The sequence below is a fragment of the Schistocerca nitens genome, chromosome 10 (assembly GCF_023898315.1).
Source record: "Schistocerca nitens isolate TAMUIC-IGC-003100 chromosome 10, iqSchNite1.1, whole genome shotgun sequence".
NCBI lineage: Eukaryota > Metazoa > Arthropoda > Insecta > Orthoptera > Acrididae > Schistocerca > Schistocerca nitens.
This window is the reverse complement of record NC_064623.1, coordinates 13,323,181-13,346,662: the sequence shown is the minus strand read 5'-3', so window position 1 is coordinate 13,346,662 and position 23,482 is coordinate 13,323,181. Positions and strand designations below refer to the sequence as shown.

The 23,482-nt window shown below is 44.0% G+C and overlaps 2 protein-coding genes across 8 annotated transcripts in view; one reads left to right on the top strand and one right to left on the bottom strand.

Annotated features, from left to right (window-relative positions):
- The window catches only part of LOC126210497 (uncharacterized), a 502,330-nt gene that overhangs the window by 207,636 nt on the left and 271,212 nt on the right, over positions 1–23,482 (top strand). The gene's annotated exons all lie outside the window — the stretch shown is intronic.
- LOC126210495 (uncharacterized) overlaps positions 1–23,482 on the bottom strand; it is a 467,621-nt gene that overhangs the window by 362,433 nt on the left and 81,706 nt on the right. The window contains exon 7 of one of the 2 annotated variants that reach the window (XM_049939731.1): positions 4,008–5,633. The exons of the other annotated variant lie outside the window; for it this stretch is intronic. Within the exon in view, the coding sequence (XP_049795688.1) occupies positions 4,147–5,633 (1,487 nt within the window). The 3' untranslated portion in view covers positions 4,008–4,146. Of the gene's footprint in view, positions 1–4,007; positions 5,634–23,482 lie in introns of those variants that run through there. 2 annotated transcript variants of the gene reach the window in all.

Sequence of the window (23,482 nt, the reverse complement as noted above, 5' to 3'; positions counted from 1 at the left end):
ATTATTATTACTAGAACTGAGTAATTGCTCTTAATAGTTCTGTTTCTTTGTTGCATGATATGTGGAAGAGGAGAACGAAGGGAAATGAAGAAATGTGAACGAACAAACGCACAACCAGAAGGTACGTTGACGACAACAAACTGAGAACAGTAAATAGCTGATGGACAGGTATTCCTTAGCGAAGCTTCATTCCAGGTATAAGAATGATAACAGTTAGATTGCCTGATGGCGAGTCTAGATACAAGTCCACTCCCAGGCGATCATCAAGCTGTGTTACTGGAACTTGACTTCACAGAGTAACATGTCTTCGGTGTATGGCATTATGCACAGCCTAGTCTGGATAACAAGTTGCCTCTCTAGTGACATCCCCAGCCATTTAGGAGTCAGAGATGAACCAGTTACACCCTTGTGATGAACAGCCAGGAGCTGTCAAAACAAGACATCAACTAAGAACAGAGACTCCTATGCCATTGGCACATTTGAATCCATCTAACTTCAAGTAGTTGGCTGACGGACTGTCATACGATTCGATTCATCTCCAAGTTACTACTTCAACCTACATCCTCCTGAATCTTGGTCTCCCTGCTTGCATGCTACTGACATGTCATCTCCTGTAAATCATTCAATGGTCCACCTAACGCCATTCTCCACATCCATAATTGGTGGCACCTTCTGTCAACATAATCCCTAAAGTGCCTGTGATGTGTCAGTGCGTATGATGACCCAGTGTGTGTTGAGAGTGCAAGGTAAGTATCCCGCTCGTTCTTAGAAAACCATTTTGATGCTAGGATGCTATATTTTAGATATACCACTTTAAACGGAATTATATAAAACAGTTTTTTCCATCAAGTTATCGTATCTCAAACACTGACTTAAAATTATCAACGTAGCTTCCGTTTTATTTAAAATTCCTGTTTGTCGTTCTTATCTTAAGGTTGTTCCTAGGTTATTTCAAGCACTGACTTGGAAATTAGCAGCAGATTCTTTTTCTTTATTGTATCCGACATACCTTGATTCTTTAAAAGATAAGAATGGCGCTTGCCAAGTTACTGAAATGTCGTACACAACATTAAAAAGTAAAATGTTTCACACAATTTCTTTTTAAATGAGAGAGGAAGGGACGAAGTGCGTCTGCTTTTCGAATCGAACCACTAACCAGCTCAAGCAGGTCAAGCTTTTACACTTTCCTCAACACACTACTGACTGTCTCCGCTTCCCTGTACCTCTCATTTTGCAATGATATTAATTTCTCTGGACTCAGCATTTAAAATGAAAAACATCCACAGGTACAACTTCTTCAGACATGTGTAAAATGCGCCTCTTTCAGATAAAAAGAAAAAACACTCCCCCTTCAGACCACGGGTGGCCTACCGGGACCATCCGACCGCCGTGTCATCAGCCAAGGAGGATGCGGATAGGAGGGGCGTGGGGTCAGCACACCGCTCTCCCGGTCGTTATGATGGTATTCCTGACCGAAGCCGCTGCTATTCGGTCGAGTAGCTCCTCAATTGGCATCACGAGGCTGAGTGCACCCCGAAAAATGGCAACAGCGCATGGTGGCCGGATGGTCACCCATCCAAGCGCCGTCCACGCCCAACAGCGCTTAACTTCGCTGATCTCACGGGAACCAGTGTATCCACTGCGGCAAGGCCGTTGCTCCTTTCAGATAACATCGGTAAATTAAATTAAAAAAATACTTACGTACACTAAGGTGACAAACGTCATGCGGTAGAAATATGCACATATACATTTGGCTGAAGTATCGCGTTCACGAGGTATAAAAGGACAGTGTACTGGGGAGCTATCATGTGTACTCAGGCGATTCGTATCTTTTCCGACGTGATTAGGGCGCGCGACGGTTATTAACAGACTTTGAACGCACAATGTCTTCACTTAACGACCTAGAGCAGCGGCGATTGCGTAGAGTTGTCACTGCTAACACACAACGAGGACTGCGTGACATAACCTCAGAAATAAATGTGAGATCTACGACGAATGGACCCGTTACAATAGCGTGGCGAAAAGTGTTAATGGTCTATGGCAGCAGACGGCCAACCCACGTGCCTTTGGTAAAAGCACGCTTCTCCTGGGCTTTTGGGTATATCAGTTGGATCCTAGACGACTAGAAAACTGTGGCCTGGTCAGATGAGTCCCGGTTTCAGTTGGTAAGAGCTGATGGTGGGATTACAATGTGGCGCAATTCGCACGAACCCATGGACACACGTTGTCAACAAGGCACTAGACAAGCTGGTGGTGCCCCCAAAATGGTGTGGGCTATGTTTACAAGGAATGAACTGGGTCCTCTAGTCCAACTGAACCCATCATTAACTGGAAATGGTCATGTTCGGCTACTTGGAGGCCACTTACAACCGTACTTGGACCTCATGTCCCCAAACAATGATGCACAGTGTCACTGGGCCACAACTGTTGGCGATTGGTTTGAAGAACATTCTGGACAATTCGAGAATATGATTTGGCCACCTAGATCGCCCGACACGAATCCCATTTAACATTTGTTGGACATAATTGAAAGGTCAGTGCGTGCGCAAAATGCTGCAGCGGTAATACTCTCGCAAATATGGACTGTTATAGAGACAGTTGTTGTTGTTTTGGTCTTCAGTCCAGAAAATGGTTTGATTCAGCTCTCCGAGCTACTACTATATTCTGTGCAACCATCATCCTTATGAATCTGCTTAGTGTATTCATCTCTTGGTCTCCCTCCACGCTACCGTCCAATACTAACTGGTGATCCCTTGATGCCTCAGAGCATGTCCTACCTACCGAGCCCTTCATCTAGTCAAGTTGTGCCACAAATTCCTCTCCCCAATTCCGTTCAGTACTTCGTCATTAGTTACGTGATCTACCCCTTTAATCTTCAACATTCTTCTATAGCACCACATTTGGAAAGCTTCTATTCTCTTCTTGTATAAACTATTTATCTCCATGTTTCATTTTCATGGCGGCACTCCATACAAATACTACCAGAAAAGACTTCCTCACACTTAAAACTGTACTCGATGTTAAGAAACTTCTTTTCTTCAAGAGCGCTTTCCTTGTCATTGCCAGTCTACATTTTATATTCTTTCAACGTCGACCATCATCAGCGGTTATTTTGCTTCCCAAATAGCAAAACTCATTTACTTCTTTAAGTGTCTCATTTCCTAATGTCATTCCCTCAGCATCACCTGATTTAATTCAACTACATTCCAATATCCACGATTTGCTTTTGTTGATGTTTATCTTATATCCTCCTTTCAAGACACTGTTCAGTTCAACTGCTCTTCCGGGTCCTTTGCTCTCTCCGACAGAATTACAATGTCATCGGCAGAGCTATGGCGGTATGGCTCAGTATTCCTGCGGGGACTCCAAACGACTTGTTGACTCCATGCCAGGTCGTGTGGCTGCATTATATCGAGCAAAAGGAGGCCCGATACGGTGTTACAAGGTATCCCATGGTTTTTTTCATGTCAGTGCGAGCAGGCACGCAAAGAATAATTTCGTTTCAAGTTGGATTTTCATGTCACACAACATTTATAAGAAACTGACAGAAAAGGGTAATTTCTAGACAGTCGAAGACAGAATCTCAGGTTTCTCCATATACAGTGAGAGAAATCAGATGAGCCATGACTGGGCAATCAGTTATTTACAAAGCCTCAATGTAATTTTAAACATAAGATAAAAATAGGCGTGCGTTAAAAGCTTCGCAAGTATCTGCAGAAAGGACAAAGTTCTTGTAAGTGTATACTAAGAGTAGACACTGTTGCCTTCACTTTACAGAACGGCACTTAAAGTAATTCGCGGTTAACATTAAGTTCTTGTACTATCTTCGTCTTTGACATAGTCTAATATCACAAAATTTTTCTTGTTTAATTTGTGAAGTGCACGTTAATAAGGTATATATGTGTAAATCTTTCACCTGTTCGGTAGAAGAAATAGAGACTTACATCTTATTTTCATATAGATTTAATTTTATTTATTAATTATTTAATGTCATTGCAGAAATGAAGATCATATTAGAAAATAGGGAAGCAGTTTTACATGAATCACAGTAATTTTGTCAAACCAGCTAGCTTCTACATTGATAACTTATGACAGGGTTTAGCACAACGAAGACAATCTTGGAAAAAAAAAAAACACTCGTGGAGATTACAATGTGGATTCCGCAGCCGCGGCCTGTACATTGACTCTCTTTGCCAGATTTCTCTCGGCAGATGAACACAATTCTTGTCCTGGACCGATGACATCGGGGTTCCACCGTGCTAATAGTCTCTCCCTGAGCAGAGGGAGAGTTGCATTGTTGCAAACGAATAAAACGAAAAGCAGTGGACCCTGTAACATCGTAGCTATATGGACATAGTACACGTACTGCGCTATGCCTTGTGCCTGGTGGAAGCCAATTCTAACAATCGTGCCTATGCCACTTAAAGTGACAGTCTTAGCTGACATGTAAAGAATTAGTGTCTTTGAGCCAAACGCCTCTTTACTATAAATTTTGAGCTGCCGCATGGAATTACGAGTACGTCGGTACATGTATCCCACCAGTCCAAGGCAAACCATATTGTAAGTTACTGACAGAGAAATTCCCGCGATGAATATTATACGACTGTGCAACAGGTAATATTCGCTCGTTCTTTCCAAAGCAATGGTTGCCGCCAGTACTACGCTCCAGGGTATTAGTGAACACAACAGCTGACGGCGGAATACCTTCCTTACTTCAGCACGTTCTAGGTCGCTAGGAAGCCTGAGGTGACGAACGCATGCGTACATTTGGTAGCAGAACGAGTTGAGCCAGATACAGTTCAGAAGAGTTAGTGCGCTATCAATCTGCACCGTCGTAGATAAGTCGGGGACACCGGCCATACGGTACAAGACCTCAGAAACCAAGATCTGGATCATACCTGTTATCTGAAAGGACAAGAATATCTTTCCGGGCAAGTTACGTAAATTGGGAAGATACACGTACACTGCGGCAGTCAAAAATCGGAAGAGAATATTCATTGCTACAAACGTTATTTCTAAAGGTTCTAAGCCCTCGATTTTAAAATCCTTGTACTTCAAGGTGCTACTGTTTAGACTGTCTTTGTAGCTCAGTATTCTGTTTGTCGGCTTGTCTTTGCCCTGTACATAATATCCACAGTATGGTGAGTAAAATCCACGGTGGTCCATGGGGGCGCGACATGCCTCGAGATAACTTGTGGAAGCAAAATCGCGACACTTCAGGAGGAGAATAGCCCTGCAAACAGAGCAGACGGCGTCGGTTGCGTTGAGTTGCGGGCAGGGTTGGTCGTCAGGACCACCGAAAACGCAGCGGGCATCGCGCACAGACTGAATCATACTGAAGGGGACGTCCTGGCAAATGCTGACAGAGTTGACAGTCATCCAGGCGAAGAGGCAGAGGTTGACGTTGGCCCTCTGCGTGTAGGCCAGGTAGCTGGTGACGGGTATGTGGGGCGACCCCTGCGACAGGTCGTGCCACAGCTGCACACGGCACTGCTCGCGCCGCTTAATGGTTTCCGGAGGCAGGTCTTCCAGTGGGCACGTGGGGTGGTCCAGGGCGTTGGCCAACAGCTGCATGCAGCCAGTGTCCACGGACAGCGTAGCGTTGCTTTTGTCCTCCAGCTGCCACTCCTCGCCTGCAAGATCAATGACAGCAGTTGGGTGGTGGTTCTCGTCGTACGCTGAATGTGCCACAAATGCGGACAACTTTCCACCATAAACGGTTATCGTAATATGCATGTCGCTACCAAACAATCCCATATATGAGTATCTCAACACGGTGTGTCATTCTTACACTGCCAGCTGGTGTGAATTGAATAAGTGTTCTTCAGTATTCTCAGACACTCACGATGATTATATGAAGCTGGTATCTGTTGCCGAAAGAACAGTTACCACTGATGACCGTGCAGCGTCTCTAGAATAAAATGATAATTAAATCGAAACCCTTAGCTGTCGATAGGTGTTGTTGATATACATCAATGGGGACACCTGAAGATATGTGCTCCGACCAGGAGTCAAACCCGGGATGTCCTGCTTACATTGCAGATGCTCTATCCGTTTGAGCCACCGAGGGCACAGAAGATAGTGCGAATGCAGGGACGTATCCCTTGCACGCTTCCCGTGAGACCCATATTCCTAACTGTCCACAACCTGCATTCGTAGTGTTCCTAATATGAGGGCCACTCCAAAAGAAATGCACACAACTTTTTTTTAAATCCATCTTTTATGCTACATGTCTGAAAGTTTCACAGTTTGTAGATACATTCTTTAGGAACAATATTTTCATTTCTCTACATAATTTACATCCCTCTCAACTGCGTTACGTCATCTTGGAACCAGCGCCTATATACCCGCACGGTAAAATTCTGGACCAACCTGTTGGAGCCACTGTTTGACAGCGTGCACAAGGGAGTCATCATCTTCAAACCTTGTTCTACGAAGAGAGTCTTTCAGTTTCCCAAAGAGATGATGGAGCCAGGTCAGGACTGTAGGGTGGGTGTTTCAGTGTTGTCCATCCGAGGTTTGTGATCGCTTCCATGGTTTTTCGACTGATATGTGGCTGTGCATTGTCGTGTAACACCAAAACATACTGCTTTTGCAGATGTGGTCGAACACGACTCAGTCGAGCTTGAAGTTTCTGCTGTGTCGTCACATGCATCAGAATTTATGGTGGTTCCTCTTTGCATGATGTCCACAAGCAAGAGTCCTTCGGAATCGAAAAACACCGTAGCCAAAATTTTCTAGAAGAAGGTGTGGTTTTAAATTTATTTTTCTTGGGTGAATTTACATCATGCCACTCCAATGATTGCCTCTTGGTCTCTGGTGAAAAATGAGGCAGCCATTTTTCATCACCTGTCGCAATTCTTCCAAGAAATTCATCTCCACCACTCTCGTACCAAAAGTTCGCTGCATAGCGTTTTTCTTGTTTCTTTGTGAGCCACTGTCAACATCCTGGGAACCCACGTGGCACAAATCTTTTTTAACGGCAACACTTTCAGTATTGTGCAAACACTTCCTTCCCCTACCCCAACGTAGCGTGACAATTCGTTCACTGTGATGTGTCTGTCAGCAGTCACCAATTCGTTAACACTCTGCACATTGTCTGGGGTGTGTGCAGTACGAGGCCTGCCGCTGCGAGGACAATCCTCAATGTTGCCGTGCCGGCTTTCATCACCTAACCTGCTTGCCCACCGACTAACTGTACTGCGATCGACAGCAGCATCTCCATACACCTTTCTCAACCTCTTGTGGATGTTTCCAACTGTCTCGTTTTCACAGCACAGGAGTTCTATGGCAGTACGTCGCTTCTGACGAACGTCAAGTGTAGCAGCCATCTTGAAGACATGCTGTGACGGCGCCACTCACGGGAACAGGTTGAACTAAGTTTGAAAACAAGAGGGAAGTATGTATCTACACACTGTAAAACTTTCACACATGCAGAATGATAACTGTATTTTTACAAAAATAGTGTGCATTTCTTTAGGAGTGACCCTCGTACATATTTGCCCATTCAGTGGTATCTGTTCTTTCGGGAACATATACCATCTTCATACAGTTAAAGGCTACCCGGCCACTGACCTCCTTCTGTGCAAATGCGCACACTTTGCCCGAACTCTTACTGGACTCGTCAGCTTAGGCTGGCGCGAGTAATGAGTGAATGGGCAAATACGTATTAGGAACACTACGAATGTAGGTTGTGAACAATTGGGACTGTGGGTCTCACAGGAAGAGTGCAAGGGATAAGTCCCTGCAGTCGCACTCTCCCCCGTGCCCTCGGTGGCTCAGATGGACAGAGCGTCTGCCATGTAAGCAGGAGATCACGGGTTCGAATGCTGGTCGGGCCACACATTTTCAGCTGTCCCCATTGATGTATATCAACAACACCTGTCGGCAGCTAAGGGTTTCGATTTAATTTTCATTTCACTTGGGTTGAAGTTGTTGTTTGTTGTATTTTGTTACTATCCTGAAACTTTCTACGCTGACAGCGAAAAGGTGACCAGTTTTAAATTAATTTTAATTACAGTGTGGGTATATAAATGTAGACTAAAGAATCAACTTGCTTAAAATAATGAAGGGTAATTATTCAATCACTAGAAAGAAGGAAACTCATCGTCCACATACTATGAGCTATAATTTTGTACCGCCATTTTTGGTCCATTCTTCACAGCTGCAACTGCTAGTTTCAACAATCAATTCTAATTACGCTGCAGTCCTCTTCTAAACTTTACAGCACTTATTAATTCGTACTCTTTCAATATTAATATTTTTAACATGTCATTTAATGTTTGGAATAAATCATAATTGATTATTCATGTTTTGTAGTAATAAGCAACATCCTTTGTTTCGTAAATGGCCTCAAAAACTGTAGCTGGTAAGAAAATTACAAGTACAATTGGTTCAAAAAAAATGGTTCAAATGGCTCTGAGCACTATGGGACTCAACATCTTAGGTCATAAGTCCCCTAGAACTTAGAACTACTTAAACCTAACTAACCTAAGGACATCACACACACCCATGCCCGAGGCAGGATTCGAACCTGCGACCGTAGCGGCCTCGCGGTTCCGGACTGCAGCGCCAGAACCGCACGGCCACCGCGGCCGGCGCACAATTGGTGCACGTTCATATTGAAATACTATCACAGAAAAGCTTGCAGAAACTCTTGAACTGATAAGGGCTGTCGAAATCACGTGTTGTTGTTGTGGTCTTCAGTCCAGAGACTGGTTTGATGCAGCTCTCCATGCTACTCTATCCTGTGCAAGCTTCTTCATCTCCCAGTACCTACTGCAACTTACATCCTTCTGAATCTGTTTAGTGTATTCATCTCTTGGTCTCCCTCTACGATTTTTACCCTCCACGCTTCCCTCCAATACTAAATTTGTCATCCCTTGATGTCTCAGAATATGTCCTACCAACCGGTCCCTTCTTCTAGTCATGTTGTGCCACAATCTCCTCTTCTCTCCAATTCTGTTCAGTACCTCCTCATTAGTTATGTGATCTACCCATCGAACCTTCAGCATTCTTCTGTAGCACCACATTTCGAAAGCTTCTATTCTCTTATTGTCTAAACTATTTATCGTCCACGTTTCACTTCCATACATGGCTACACTAAATACAAATATTTTCAGAAAAGACTTCCTGACAAATCTATACTCGATGTTAACAAATTTCTCTTCTTCAGAAACGCTTTCCTTGCCATTGTCAGTCTACATTTTATATTCTCTCTATTTCGACCATCATCAGTTATTTTGCTCCCCAAATAGCAAAACTCATTTACTCCTTTAAGTGTCTCATTTCGTAATATAATTCCCTCAGCATCACCCGATTTAATTTGACTACATTCCATTATCCTCGTTTTCCTTTTGTTGATGTTCATCTTATATCCTCCTTTCAAGACACTGTTCAGTTCAACTGCTCTTCCAGGTCCTTTGCTGTATCTGACAGAATTACAATGTCATCGGCCAACCTCAATGTTTTTATTTCTTCTCCATGGATTTTAATTCCTACTCAATTTTTCTTTTGTTACCTTTACTGCTTGCTCAATATACAGATTGAATAAAGTCGGGGAGAGGCTGCAACCCTGTCTCACTCCCTTCCCAACCACTGATTCCCTTTCATGCCGCTCGACCCTTTTAACTGCCATTTGATTTCTGTACAAATTGTAAATAGCCTTTCGCTCAATGTATTTGACCCCTGACATATTCAGATTTTGAAAGAGAGTATTCCAGTCAACATTGTCAAAAGCTTTCTCTAAGTCTACAAATGCTAGAAACGTAACCTTTTCTTAATCTATTTTCTAAGATAAGTCGTATGGTCAGTATTGCCTCACGTGTTCCAACATTTCTACGGAATCCAAACTGATCTTCCCCGAGGTCGACTTCTACCAGTTTTTCCATTCATCTGTAAAGAATTCGTGTTAGTATTTTGCAGCTGTGGCTTATTAAACTGATAGTTTGGTAATTTTCACATCTGTCAACACCTGCTTTCTTTGGGATTGGAATTATTATATTCTTCGTGAAGTCTGAGGGTATTTCGCCTGTCTCATACATCTTCTTCACTATATGGTAGAGTTCTGTTACTTCAGAATCCCATAGGGAGTTGTAAATGCACAGAGTGGTCTAATAGGGCACAGATTAAATTATAAATTATTCGTAAAAGCGCTGCACACGAAAAAGTATGGTCGCCCTACAGTGTCCTCAGTACAAGACGAGTTTGCGTTTTTACACCACACTGAAGCTGTCAGCCATTTCGCATTTCCTATCGATATATGATTTGAGGTCCATTCTTAAGAACTACGAGGGTTGGAACTTTAATAGAGGCAAATATTTATTTACAACTTACACAAAGCAGACACATGTTTCCAAGTTTTCCTGTCCTTGTGTATAACCCCTTGCCAGCAATGTGGAAGTCGTAGGGTACACGCAGCAGCGCCAGATGTGTTGATACACCGAGTGGAGCGGTCTGCTTCCTGACGAATCTCTGTGACAGTTCTGAAACGAATGCCATAAAGAGGTTCCTTCATCTCAGGAATCAAGCCCCATCGATCGACCAAATCAGTCGCAAGCTGTGCCACACGAGACCGGACATTCTCCTGCAAAATGATGGGCGGATCTGTGCAGAAACTGTAGCCGCTTCTTTGCCTAAGCTGTTCATTTTTGAAACACAGCCCGCAATCCACCGCAGTCCCAGGACTTCAGCCCTTGTGATTTCAACTTGATTCCTAACGTGAAGGAAGCACTACTTGGCAATCGTTTCAGACCTGTTACAGAGATTCGGGAAATAGACCGCTCCTCTCGATCTATCAACACACCTGGCGCTGCTAAAACTATCCTACAAGTTCCACCTCACTGACAACTGGTTACACACAATTCTGGTGACTACTCTGAAGGACCGTAAAGCTTTGAAACATTTAACAAGTTGGTTTGTGTGTACATCCTGCGTAGCAAGCATATAAATACTTGTTTTGTAAATAAAACTGCCTTTTCCTGCTGCTAGTTACTTTATTTATCCCAGACGCGTTTCGCCTTCTCCTGTTATAAGGCGTCTTCAGTGGTATCTATGACGACACAGTTTTGTTAGTTTTAGATTATTAAACAGATCACTTCGTGATTTATTGTAAAAAAAAGTAATTACGTGCGATTTGCTGATCTGCATTTCCTCACATCTAGTATGGAGGTCGCTCTACCACTTTTATCACTGCCGTATAATCACATCTTTGTGTTCTCGCCTTCCACAAACTGTTCACCATGTTTCTCACTCTTTTTCGTGGTGGAATATTGTTCTTTTGCCACTCGATACAACTACACTCCTGGAAATTGAAATAAGAACACCGTGAATTCATTGTCCCAGGAAGGGGAAACTTTATTGACACATTCCTGGGGTCAGATACATCACATGATCACACTGACAGAACCACAGGCACAGACACAGGCAACAGAGCATGCACAATGTCGGCACTAGTACAGTGTATATCCACCTTTCGCAGCAATGCAGGCTGCTATTCTCCCATGGAGACGATCGTAGAGATGCTGGATGTAGTCCTGTGGAACGGCTTGCCATGCCATTTCCACCTGGCGCCTCAGTTGGACCAGCGTTCGTGCTGGCCGTGCAGACCGCGTGAGACGACGCTTCATCCAGTCCCAAACATGCTCAATGGGGGACAGATCCGGAGATCTTGCTGGCCAGGGTAGTTGACTTACACCTTCTAGAGCACGTTGGGTGGCACGGGATACATGGGGACGTGCATTGTCCTGTTGGAACAGCAAGTTCCCTTGCCGGTCTAGGAATGGTAGAACGATGGGTTCGATGACGGTTTGGATGTACCGTGCACTATTCAGTGTCCCCTCGACGATCACCAGTGGTGTACGGCCAGTGTAGGAGATCGCTCCCCACACCATGATGCCGGGTGTTGGCCCTGGGTGCCTCGGTCGTATGCAGTCCTGATTGTGGCGCTCACCTGCACGGCGCCAAACACGCATACGACCATCATTGGCACCAAGGCAGAAGCGACTCTCATCGCTGAAGACGACACGTCGCTATTCGTCCCTCCATTCACGCCTGTCGCGACACCACTGGAGGCGGGCTGCACGATGTTGGGGCGTGAGCGGAAGACGGCCTAACGGTGTGCGGGACCGTAGCCCAGCTTCATGGAGACGGTTGCGAATGGTCCTCGCCGATACCCCAGGAGCAACAGTGTCCCTAATTTGCTGGGAAATGGCGGTGCGGTCCCCTACGGCACTGCGTAGGATCCTACGGTCTTGGCGTGCATCCGTGCGTCGCTGCGGTCCGGTCCCAGGTCGACGGGCACGTGCACCTTCCGCCGACCACTGGCGACAACATCGATGTACTGTGGAGACCTCACGCCCCACGTGTTGAGCAATTCGGCGGTACGTCCACCCGGCCTCCCGCATGCCCACTATACGCCCTCGCTGAAAGTCCGTCAACTGCACATACGGTTCACGTCCACGCTGTCGCGGCATGCTACCAGTGTTAAAGACTGCGATGGAGCTCCGTATGCCACGGCAAACTGGCTGACACTGACGGCGGCGGTGCACAAATGCCGCGCAGCTAGCGCCATTCGACGGCTGTGCCGTGCGTGTGATCATTGCTTGTACAGCCCTCTCGCAGTGTCCGGAGCAAGTATGGTGGGTCTGACACACCGGTGTCAATGTGTTCTTTTTTCCATTTCCAGGAGTGTATTTCGTCGTACACTGTTTTTCACAACGTAAATATTGCGACTCCATTACGTGTTTCATCTTCTTTGGTATGATTACCTATTTGTTGCCAACCTAACGAAGTATGTGTTCGAGACTAACTTCTATTTACGATGTTTATACCGCGTGTGTGTGTGTGTGTGTGTGTGTGTGTGTGTGTGTGTATGAGTGAGAGAGACTTTGTAACTCACCTACAGTCGCTGAGTGCATCCACTTTCCGAATGGAAGGTAATCTGAGGATTGAGGTAATTACTTGTACTGCAAGGGATCGTGGCAGAAAGACAAAACTCTCAATTAAAGCCGGAAAATTTCGACTGAGAAAATAAATGACCATCAAGAGAGACGGCAGAAACAGAAGTAACAAATGAAACTGGCAAAAGAGATCAGAGCGGTTCTAGGCGCTTCAGTCTGGAACCGCGCTACCGCTACGGTCGCAGGTTCGAATCTTGCCTCGGGCATGGATGTGTGTGGTGTCCTTAGGTTAGTTAGGTTTAAGTAGTTCTAAATTCTAGGGGACTGATGACCTCAGATGTTTAAGTTCCATAGAGCTCGGAGCCATTTGAACCATTTGAAAAGAGGCCAGAGCAATTAACAACCCAGAAGTGACATCACATAGCGATGTCGATTTTAAAATAGTACTAGGTGACGAAACCAAAGTCAGCATTGTGTCATCAGGGGCTGGAAGTCGATCAGGCTGGCACAGAAACAAAAGTGCATGATCTAAACAAATGTTAATAGGGGTGATTATTTGTCAACTACGATGAATTATACCTTAGCGATGCCGGTTTAAAACTGGTACTCGATGACGAAACCAGAGTCACTATTGTGTCGTCAGCAACTCGCTATCGACCAGGTTGGCTAAAGAAACAAAGGTGTGTGATCTAAAAATTGTTAATAGGGATGATTATTTATCAACTACGGTGAACTATACCTCGGTGTGGTTGCAAGTATCGAGAAAAACAGATCGTAAGTTAATGTATTGGGTAAGTCCTATATGAGCTGGAAGTGACCTGCTGCAGAAGATGAACTTTGATATGACGTTGGAAATGCAGTAGAAGGGATTTCTGAGTCCAAGGAACTATCAACACATGGACTTTGACTGATTCTGTATTGCCAAAATAATTTTTAAAAGCCATATAAGGCAACTGCATCAATACATTAAACGTTTACACGTATGAGAAAAAAAAAAAACACGCACCACGAAGGAATTATCCGAATGGGACATAAATCGGTAGATGTGATATACATGTAAAGATCAGGAAAATTGGGCTATTTATTCAAGAGCAATAGCTTCACAAATTGAGCAAATCAATAACAATCTTTGCTCCTTATGTAAGCATTTATTCGTCTTGGCACTGCACTGACTGTTAGAGTTGTTGGACTGCTCCTGAGGGATATCGTGGCAAATTTTGTCTGATTGGCGCGTTAGATCGTCAAAATTCCGAGATGGTTGGAGGGGCCTGTTGTTGTGGCTGTTTTGTTGATGGAGAATTCGTGTTTTGGGTCTTGAAAGTAGTAACCCGAGAGTGTTACTTTATTGTGATAGATCCTAGTGTATATCCACGGAATATCCGCTTGTTCCTACAGCGATAATACGCCCTAGCGTTTTTTAGATATAGACCACGAACACTGAATGTACCACATAGCTCTCACGTATTGTTGTTCGTCGTGTCGAGTGACCACTCAACCTAGGGACTGTAATGGGACGGCTAATGTCAAAACCTGCAGAACGTGTGAACTTTGAACAAATGTAAAATTGTGTGGTTAAAAGTGATGGTGGCACCTAGCTCCTTTTTTCCTTCTTTTTTGTTTTGTGTTGTTGTTTAGGGCTGTCCGTCAGTGGTATTGTAATTTTTTTGCTTGTAATCGGTACGCTACTACGATTTCGGTTCTACGGCTTATATTTGAAACAAAGAGGAAAGGCGTTAAGTATACAGCAGTTGGAAAAAGTCGTCCTAAGGAAGGCAAAGATAATCAACATTTTCCATATAATTGTAACTGCGATGATGTTGTCATAAAGAGATTAATGAAGTTACGACTGTCTAGTTGTCAAGAGGAAAACTGTTATTCTTAATTGAAACTAAATGAGAAGCATACTTCGGATGTTCTATTCGAGTAATTCGTTTATTACAAAAAGTTCTCTTAAACGGGAAGATACACAAAAGTGTAAAAAGTTACTTTTTTTGATCGCAACAGAAAAATAGAAGAAAGCCAGTAAAGGTGGTAAATTACATCGGTGGTCTTAGTTGTAACGTAATCGTGATACAGTATCAAACAGATACAACAGAAGATAGTAGTTTTCGCTGGATCTAACTTTCTTTACGTAACAAGTTTACTTAAGTAAATTTACTATTGGAGCTGACACACGACCGTAGAGCGAAAAGTTTTATTTTCAGTATAGAGTCCATTATTAAATTTAAAGGAAATTAGCCTATGTAGACAGCACGATTTATTTATGAAAGTATACGATAGATAACTCACAGTGCAATCAGCTTTAAATGGTTATAAGTTTTGTATATCGGTGCAATTAATTCCAATCAGCTAGAGTTCATGTTACCCACACGTTTCTCTAACGCGAGCGATTCCGTATACATTTTCCCATACTTTGAATTTCACGCATACATATGAGAATTACTTAAGAATTAGGGAATCCCTTATGATAGCAAGACAGTCAGATGCGTCAACTTTAACAGTGCTTATACGTATATTATTTCAGTTAGAAGCTACACTGAAGAGCCAAAGAAACTGGTGCACCTGCCTAATATTGGGTAGCACAGCCACGTGAATGCAGAAGTGCAGCAGCACGACGCGGAATGGACTCGACTAATGTCTGCAGTAGTGCTCGAAGGAACTGACACCATGAATCCTGCAGGGCTGTCCCTAAATCCGTAAGAGTACGACGGGGTGGAGATCTCTTCTTATCAGCTTCCCAGAAATGCTGAATAATGTTCACGTGTGGGGAATTTGGTGGCCAACGGAAGTGTTTAAACTCATAAGTGTTCTTGGAGTCACTGTGTAGCAATTCGGGTTATGTGGGGTGTCGCAGTGCCCTGCTGGAATTGCCCAAGTCTGTCGGAATGCACAATGGACATGAATGGATGCAGGTGATCAGACAGGATGCTTATGTACGTGTCACCTGTCAGAGTCGAATCTAAACGTATCAGGGGTCCCATATCACTCCAACTGCACACGCCCCACACCATTACAAAGCCTACACCAGCTTGAATTCATGAGGTTGTCTCCATGCCTGTACACGTGCATCCGCTCGATACAATTTGAAACGAGACTCGCCCGACCAGGCAATATGTTTACACTCATCAACAGTCCAATATCGTTGTTGACGGTCCAGGCTAGGAGTAAAGCTTTGTGTCGTGTATTCATCAAGGGTACACGAGTGGGCCTTCGGCTCCTAAAGTCCATATCGATGATGATTCGCTGAACGGTTCACACACTGACACTTGTTGATGGTGCAGCATCGAAATTTGCAGCAATTTGCGAAAGGGTTGCACTTCTGTCACGTTGAACGATTCTCTTCAGTCGTCGTTGGTCCCGTCCTTGAAGGATCTTTTTCCGGCCGCAGCGAAGTCAGAGATTTGATGTTTCACCGGATTCCTGATATTCAAGTTGTTGTGCTGGCAGAAGAGCCAACACCATGTTAGTAGTGGAGGCCGAAATGCACGCGTTTTAGCTCACGCAGGCTGGCGTGAGGAGGGAAGAACTATACTGACGTGAGTTCTGGAACATGACGACGAATTAGAATTCAGAAAGCGGACGTAATTAGTTTGATACTTAACCTTAATCCATTAATGATGAACGTCGCTCTTGACGGTACATGAGTCACAATATTATCTGTCCAGAAGACATAGCAACTGAATATGGCGCCTTGCTAGGTCGTAGCAAATGACGTAGCTAAAGGCTATGCTAAACTGTCGTCTCTTCAAATGAGAGCGTCTGTATACAGTGAACCATCGCTAGCAAAGTCGGCTGTACACCTGGGGCGAGTGCTAGGGAGTCTCTAGACTAGACCTGCCGTGGGGCGGCGCTCGGTCTGCAATCACTGATAGTGGCGACACGCGGGTCCGACGTATACTAACGGACCGCGGCCGATTTAAAGGCTACCACCCAGCAAGTGTGGTGTCTGGCGGTGACACCACACAAATCAAACTCGTGAAATGGTCATACTAGAAAATCCACAGTTCGTCGCTACCTCTGAGATGACGTGTGCTGTCGCTCGTGCACCGACTATAACACTACGTTCAGACTCACTTAAATTTTGATAACCTACCACCGCTCTAACAACTGCGCCAGACACTTGTCTTTTATAGGCGTTGCCGACCGCAGCACCGTACTCTGCCTGTTTACATATCTCAGTAATTGAATACACATGCCTAGACCAGTTTCTTTAGCTCTTCTATGTATTTTCAAGTACCTGGTTGTACATGGCTAAATGTACACTCCTGGAAATTGAAATAAGAACACCGTGAATTCATTGTCCCAGGAAGGGGAAACTTTATTGACACATTCCTGGGGTCACATACATCACATGATCACACTGACAGAACCACAGGCACATAGACACAGGCAACAGAGCATGCACAATGTCGGCACTAGTACAGTGTATATCCACCTTTCGCAGCAATGCAGGCTGCTATTCTCCCATGGAGACGATCGTAGAGATGCTGGATGTAGTCCTGTGGAACGGCTTGCCATGCCATTTCCACCTGGCGCCTCATTTGGACCAGCGTTCATGCTGGACGTGCAGACCGCGTGAGACGACGCTTCATCCAGTCCCAAACATGCTCAATGGGGGACAGATCCGGAGATCTTGCTGGCCAGGCTAGTTGACTTACACCTTCTAGAGCACGTTGGGTGGCACGGGATACATGCGGACGTGCATTGTCCTGTTGGAACAGCAAGTTCCCTTGCCGGTCTAGGAATGGTTGAACGATGGGTTCGATGACGGTTTGGATGTACCGTGCACTATTCAGTGTCCCCTCGACGATCACCAGTGGTGTACGGCCAGTGTAGGAGATCGCTCCCCACACCATGATGCCGGGTGTTGGCCCTGTGTGCCTCGGTCGTATGCAGTCCTGATTGTGGCGCTCACCTGCACGGCGCCAAACACGCATACGACCATCATTGGCACCAAGGCAGAAGCGACTCTCATCGCTGAAGACGACACGTCTCCATTCGTCCCTCCATTCACGCCTGTCGCGACACCACTGGAGGCGGGCTGCACGATGTTGGGGCGTGAGCGGAAGACGGCCTAACGGTGTGCGGGACCGTAGCCCAGCTTCATGGAGACGGTTGCGAATGGTCCTCGCCGATACCCCAGGAGCAACAGTGTCCCTAATTTGCTGGGAAGTGGCGGTGCGGTCCCCTACGGCACTGCGTAGGATCCTACGGTCTTGGCGTGCATCCGTGCGTCGCTGCGGTCCGGTCCCAGGTCGACGGGCACGTGCACCTTCCGCCGACCACTGGCGACAACATCGATGTACTGTGGAGACCTCACGCCCCACGTGTTGAGCAATTCGGCAGTACGTCCACCCGGCCTCCCGCATGCCCACTATACGCCCTCGCTCAAAGTCCGTCAACTGCACATACGGTTCACGTCCACGCTGTCGCGGCATGCTACCAGTGTTAAAGACTGCGATGGAGCTCCGTATGCCACGGCAAACTGGCTGACACTGACGGCGGCGGTGCACAAATGCTGCGCAGCTAGCGCCATTCGACGGCCAACACCGCGGTTCCTGGTGTGTCCGCTGTGCCGTGCGTGTGATCATTGCTTGTACAGCCCTCTCGCAGTGTCCGGAGCAAGTATGGTGGGTCTGACACACCGGTGTCAATGTGTTCTTTTTTCCATTTCCAGGAGTGTAGTATATCATAAATCGTGACTGATTGCTGATGCAGCCTAGTACACTGTGTTTCGGTGGACAGAGCCCTGTTTCTCAACTCCATGCAGTCACATGAGAGTCGTTGAGAACGATCCGCACTTGTTAACACACATCCACACATATATTTCTCAGATTTACTGTAGTTCAGAGTAATTACATTTATTGATTGGCGACTCCATGTTGTCTTGTGCACTACGACCAGATAACAGGTATACTTGAAAAAAGAGACAGCATTGGTCGTATATTTTTTTTTTTTTTTACTATTGCAAAATCGATTTTCTGTCACTGAGTGACCATCTTCAGTGCTAGAAGTTAAAAATTTTTTTCACATTACTATCAGAGAGTACAACATAGAAAATCACAATTACATCTGCATATGAACGTAACACTTGTTAGAAACAAACCTATACTGTATAACTTAAATTGGGATGCACTGTCACTAAGCTTACGGCAATCACATAGACTGAGGTCGCTGTTTACCTGCACTTGTTCAGCAGACCTCGGTGTGACGGGGCTTGACACGGCCTCTATGTGACATGTGTCACGTGAAGACATAGTATTATTGGTTTTGCGAATTATTAACACTAAATAACTCTTGTACTTTTGTGAATGGTGTAGTAATTCAAATTTAAAATGTACGTACAATCTGATATTGACGAAGTCGTCAGTACATTTAATAAGTTACACAACAAAATTGCTTTCACAGTTGAAAAAGAACAGAATGGAGTCATTAATTTTTTAGACCTAACCATTTGGAAGGGAAAATGGAAAACATACATTTGACATTTACAGAAAATCAACATTCACAGATATCATCTGAGATTATCGTTCACAACACCCAGACCAACACAAAAAAGCGTTTTTCCACTTTGCATTTCATCGTATGTTCCGATTACCATTATCTAATGAAAACCATGAGAAAGAGTTAAACATAGTTAAACAAATTGCAAGAAATAATAATTACCCGTTGAAATATGTCATGAACATTTATGAGATGACATCCAAAAAATATAGTAAAGACAATTTAAGGCGGAATGAGACAAGCGAAACTAAAAATAAAAAATTTATCACATTGCCTTTCTATGGTCCCATTAGCAATAAAATTGCCAGTGTATTCAAGAAGAGAAATATTAATGTAGGTTTCTCGATGGCGAACAGACTGGGCGTGCTTTTAAGGAATAACATTCATGAACGCAAAGTCTTACATGAATCAGGTGTTTACAAACTTATGTGTGCCACGTGTAATGCAGGTTACATAGGGCAAACAGGACGAAAATTAGAAACAAGGTTCCGTGAGCACGTTGCACTTGAGAGAAAAGATATTGCTGAAAAATAGAATTTCGCAGCCCATCTGGTAGCAACTGGTCATACAACTCCAGATTTGACATCGCAATTGAAGTTGTTGCACAAGGGTAAAAAAGGTCACCTTCTCGATCTTATGGAAGAGATGGAGATCTTTTGTCATAATAAAGCTCCAGATATCGAGAAGCACACATTTTTGGGAATGCTTCTCCGATTTCCTATGAAATAAAGTCAACTTGTGGTCAATTATCACAATTTGCAATTCATAGTCAGCTGCTTGTTATCCCTTATATACAACGCCTCAGTCATAGTCGCTACGAGAACACGTATAATGGCCGCTATTTCAACTATCTCAACACATTAACACACATGTTTTCAGTTTGTTTTAATAACATTACTAATTTCGGTTTTTTAAAAGATGCTTCTTTCTTTTTTGTTCTGTAATTTACAGAACTTATAGATGCCTACTGAACATAATTTTACTACAGTCGACATCTCGTAGGCGTTGACACAAAGTAATACAAACCGGTTATCACTTTACGTAATTATTTTTAATGTATGTTAACAATTCCTTTGCTATTTGAATAAGTGCTGGATATCGTGCATAGTCTATGTTTAATTTCTCTAAAGTACGATGTACATTTTGGTATAAGTGACACTATTACTTGTCCTTCCTCATGATGGTTTCTCGATGATTGATGTATGCTACTTGTTCGCACCTTATATTTGCACGGCATTTTAATTATTAAGTAACGGCAGTTTCGTACTGTGATTATTTTTTTATATATTTGACTCCTTGGTATTAACGTTATTATTTTTTATATATTTGACTCCTTGGTATTAACGTTATTATTTTTTATATATTTGACTCCTTGGTATTAACGTTTGTTACATAAATTACGAACGTTGTACTTTTGACTTCCCACGCCAGATGGTGGGTGTTACGTTTTTTAAGAAAGACCTGTGTTGCGCCTATTTTTATGTTGTTCATTTATTATTCTTTGGCATTATCTTTTGCTTTTTATATGTTCTGCACTCTAACAACTTATCATCGATCTATTTTATGTTTTATAGTTTATAGAAAACAATACGCCAATGTATTTTAGATATTCTCCTGCGTCTGCTATGTGGTGTACGTACATTTTAAATTTTAATTACTACACCATTCACAAAAGTACAAGAGTTATTTAGTGTTAATAATTCGCAAAACCAATAATACTATGTCTTCACGTGACATGTCACATAGAGGGCGTGTCAAGCCCCGTCACACCGAGGTCTGCTGAACAAGTGCAGGTAAACAGCGACCTCAGTCTATGTGATTGCCGTAAGCTTAGTGACAGTGCATCCCAATTTAAGTTATACAATATAGGTTTGTTTCTAACAAGTGTTATGTTCATATGCAGATGTAATTGTGATTTTCTATGTTGTATTCTCTGATCGTAATGTGAAAAAATTTTTAACTTCTAGCACTGAAGATGGTCACTCAGTGACAGAAAATCGATTATGCAATAGTAAAAAAATAAAAAAAAATATACGACCAATGCTGTCTCTTTTTTCAAATTACATTTATATCAAAAATATTGGCAAGTTGTCTAGTGCAATTAGCTGTCTACAACTACATGCTTACTCCGCAAGCCACAGTACGGTGCGATGCGTAAGGACGCTTTACCGCAGCTAGTCGTTCTACTCGCAAATAGAACGAGGAAAGAACGACTATGTATGTGCCTCCGTATCAGGCCTAATTTCTCAGATCTTGTCTCCGTGGTCCCTACGCGAAATGTATGCTGACGGCAGTGGGATCGTTGCGCAGTCAGTTGCAAGCGTCGGTTCTACAAACTATTCAATTAGGGGCCGAAATGTCGAAACATTATTAATTAACTGTTAAATTAGAGATCGAAATTTTATTCATTAAATAAAAATGGAATCTATGGGATATATTATATACAGTTCATGTATGAGAAATATACAAAACAACACTAATTAGAAGAAGCCGTTTGTATATAGGGCACAAAAAAACTATCTACAAAAAATTTTAGTGCGCTTAGAAGAGATAGAAACACTTCCTTGTATGACATAAATGTCACAGGTGGACCATTTGCTTGATAGCTGTCCATGAAGATTTATTCCATGGGTAGTCAACATTTTCACCTACTGTCCACTTTCGTATCTCTGTTACCAGTAACATTTTCTAGCCACCCACCTGTTCCAAGGTAACGATTACATATGAATTAGGAAAATAACTCTACTTCGTAAAATTTATAAAGCAGAGTTACAGGAACTTAAAGCATATAAAATAACTAATTACCAAATACACAATGCGATCAAAAGTATCCGGACACCAGGCTGAAAATGACTTACAAGTTCGTGGTGCCCTCCATCGGTAATGCTGGAATTCAATATGGTGTTGGCCCACCCTTAGTCTTAATGATAGCTTCCGCTCTCGCAGGCATACGTTCAATCAGGTGCTGCAAGGTTTCTTGGGGAATGAAAACCATTCTTCACGGAATGCTACACTGAGGAGAGGTATCGATGTCCGTCGGTGAGGCCTGGCACGAAGTCGGCGCCGGCCGGTGCGGCCGAGCTGTTCCAGGCGCTTCAGTCTGGAACCGCGCGACCGCTACGGTCGCAGGTTCGAATCCTGCCTCGGGCATAGATATGTGTGATGTCCTTAGGTTAGTTAGGTTTCAGTAGTTCTAAGTTCTAGGGGACTGATGACCTCAGATGTTCAGTCCCATAGTGCTCAGAGCCATTTGAACCATTTTGAACGAAGTCGGCGTTCCAAAACATTCCAAAGGTGTTCTATAGCAATCAGGTCAGGACTCTGTGCAGGCCAGTCCATTACAGGGATGTTATTGCCTTGTAACCACTCCGCCACATTTCAAGCATTATGAACAGGTATTCGATCGTGTTGAAAGATGTAATCGCCATCCTCGAATTGCTCTTCAACAATGGGAACGAAGAAGATGCTCGAAACATAAGTGTAGGCCTTTGCTGTAATGGTGCCACGCAAAACAAAAAGGGGTGCAAGCCCTTTCATCAAAAACTCGACCACACCATAACACCACCGCTTCCGACTTTTTACTGTCGGCACTACACATGCTGCCAGATGACGTTCACCGGGCGTTCGCCATACCCATACCCTGCCATCGGATCGCCGCATTGTGTACCGTGATTCGTCACTCCACACGCTTTTCCACTGTTCATTCGTCAATGTTTACGCTCCTTACACCAAGCGAGGCGTCGTTTGGCATTTACCAACGTGATGTGTGGCTTATGAGCAGCCGCCCGACCGTGAAATCCAAGTTTTCTCACCTCCCACTCGCTTCCCACGCCCGGGTTGCCGGGTTCGATTCCCGGCGGGGTCAGGGATTTTCTCTGCCTCGTGATGACTGGGTGTTGTGTGCTGTCCTTAGGTTAGTTAGGTTTAAGTAGTTATAAGTCCCATAGTGCTCAGAGCCATTTGAACCATTTCACCTCCCACCTAACGGTCATAGTACTTTCAGTGGTCCCTGATGCAGTTTGGAATTTGTATGTGATGGTCTGGATACATGTCTGCCTATTACACGTTACGACCCTCTT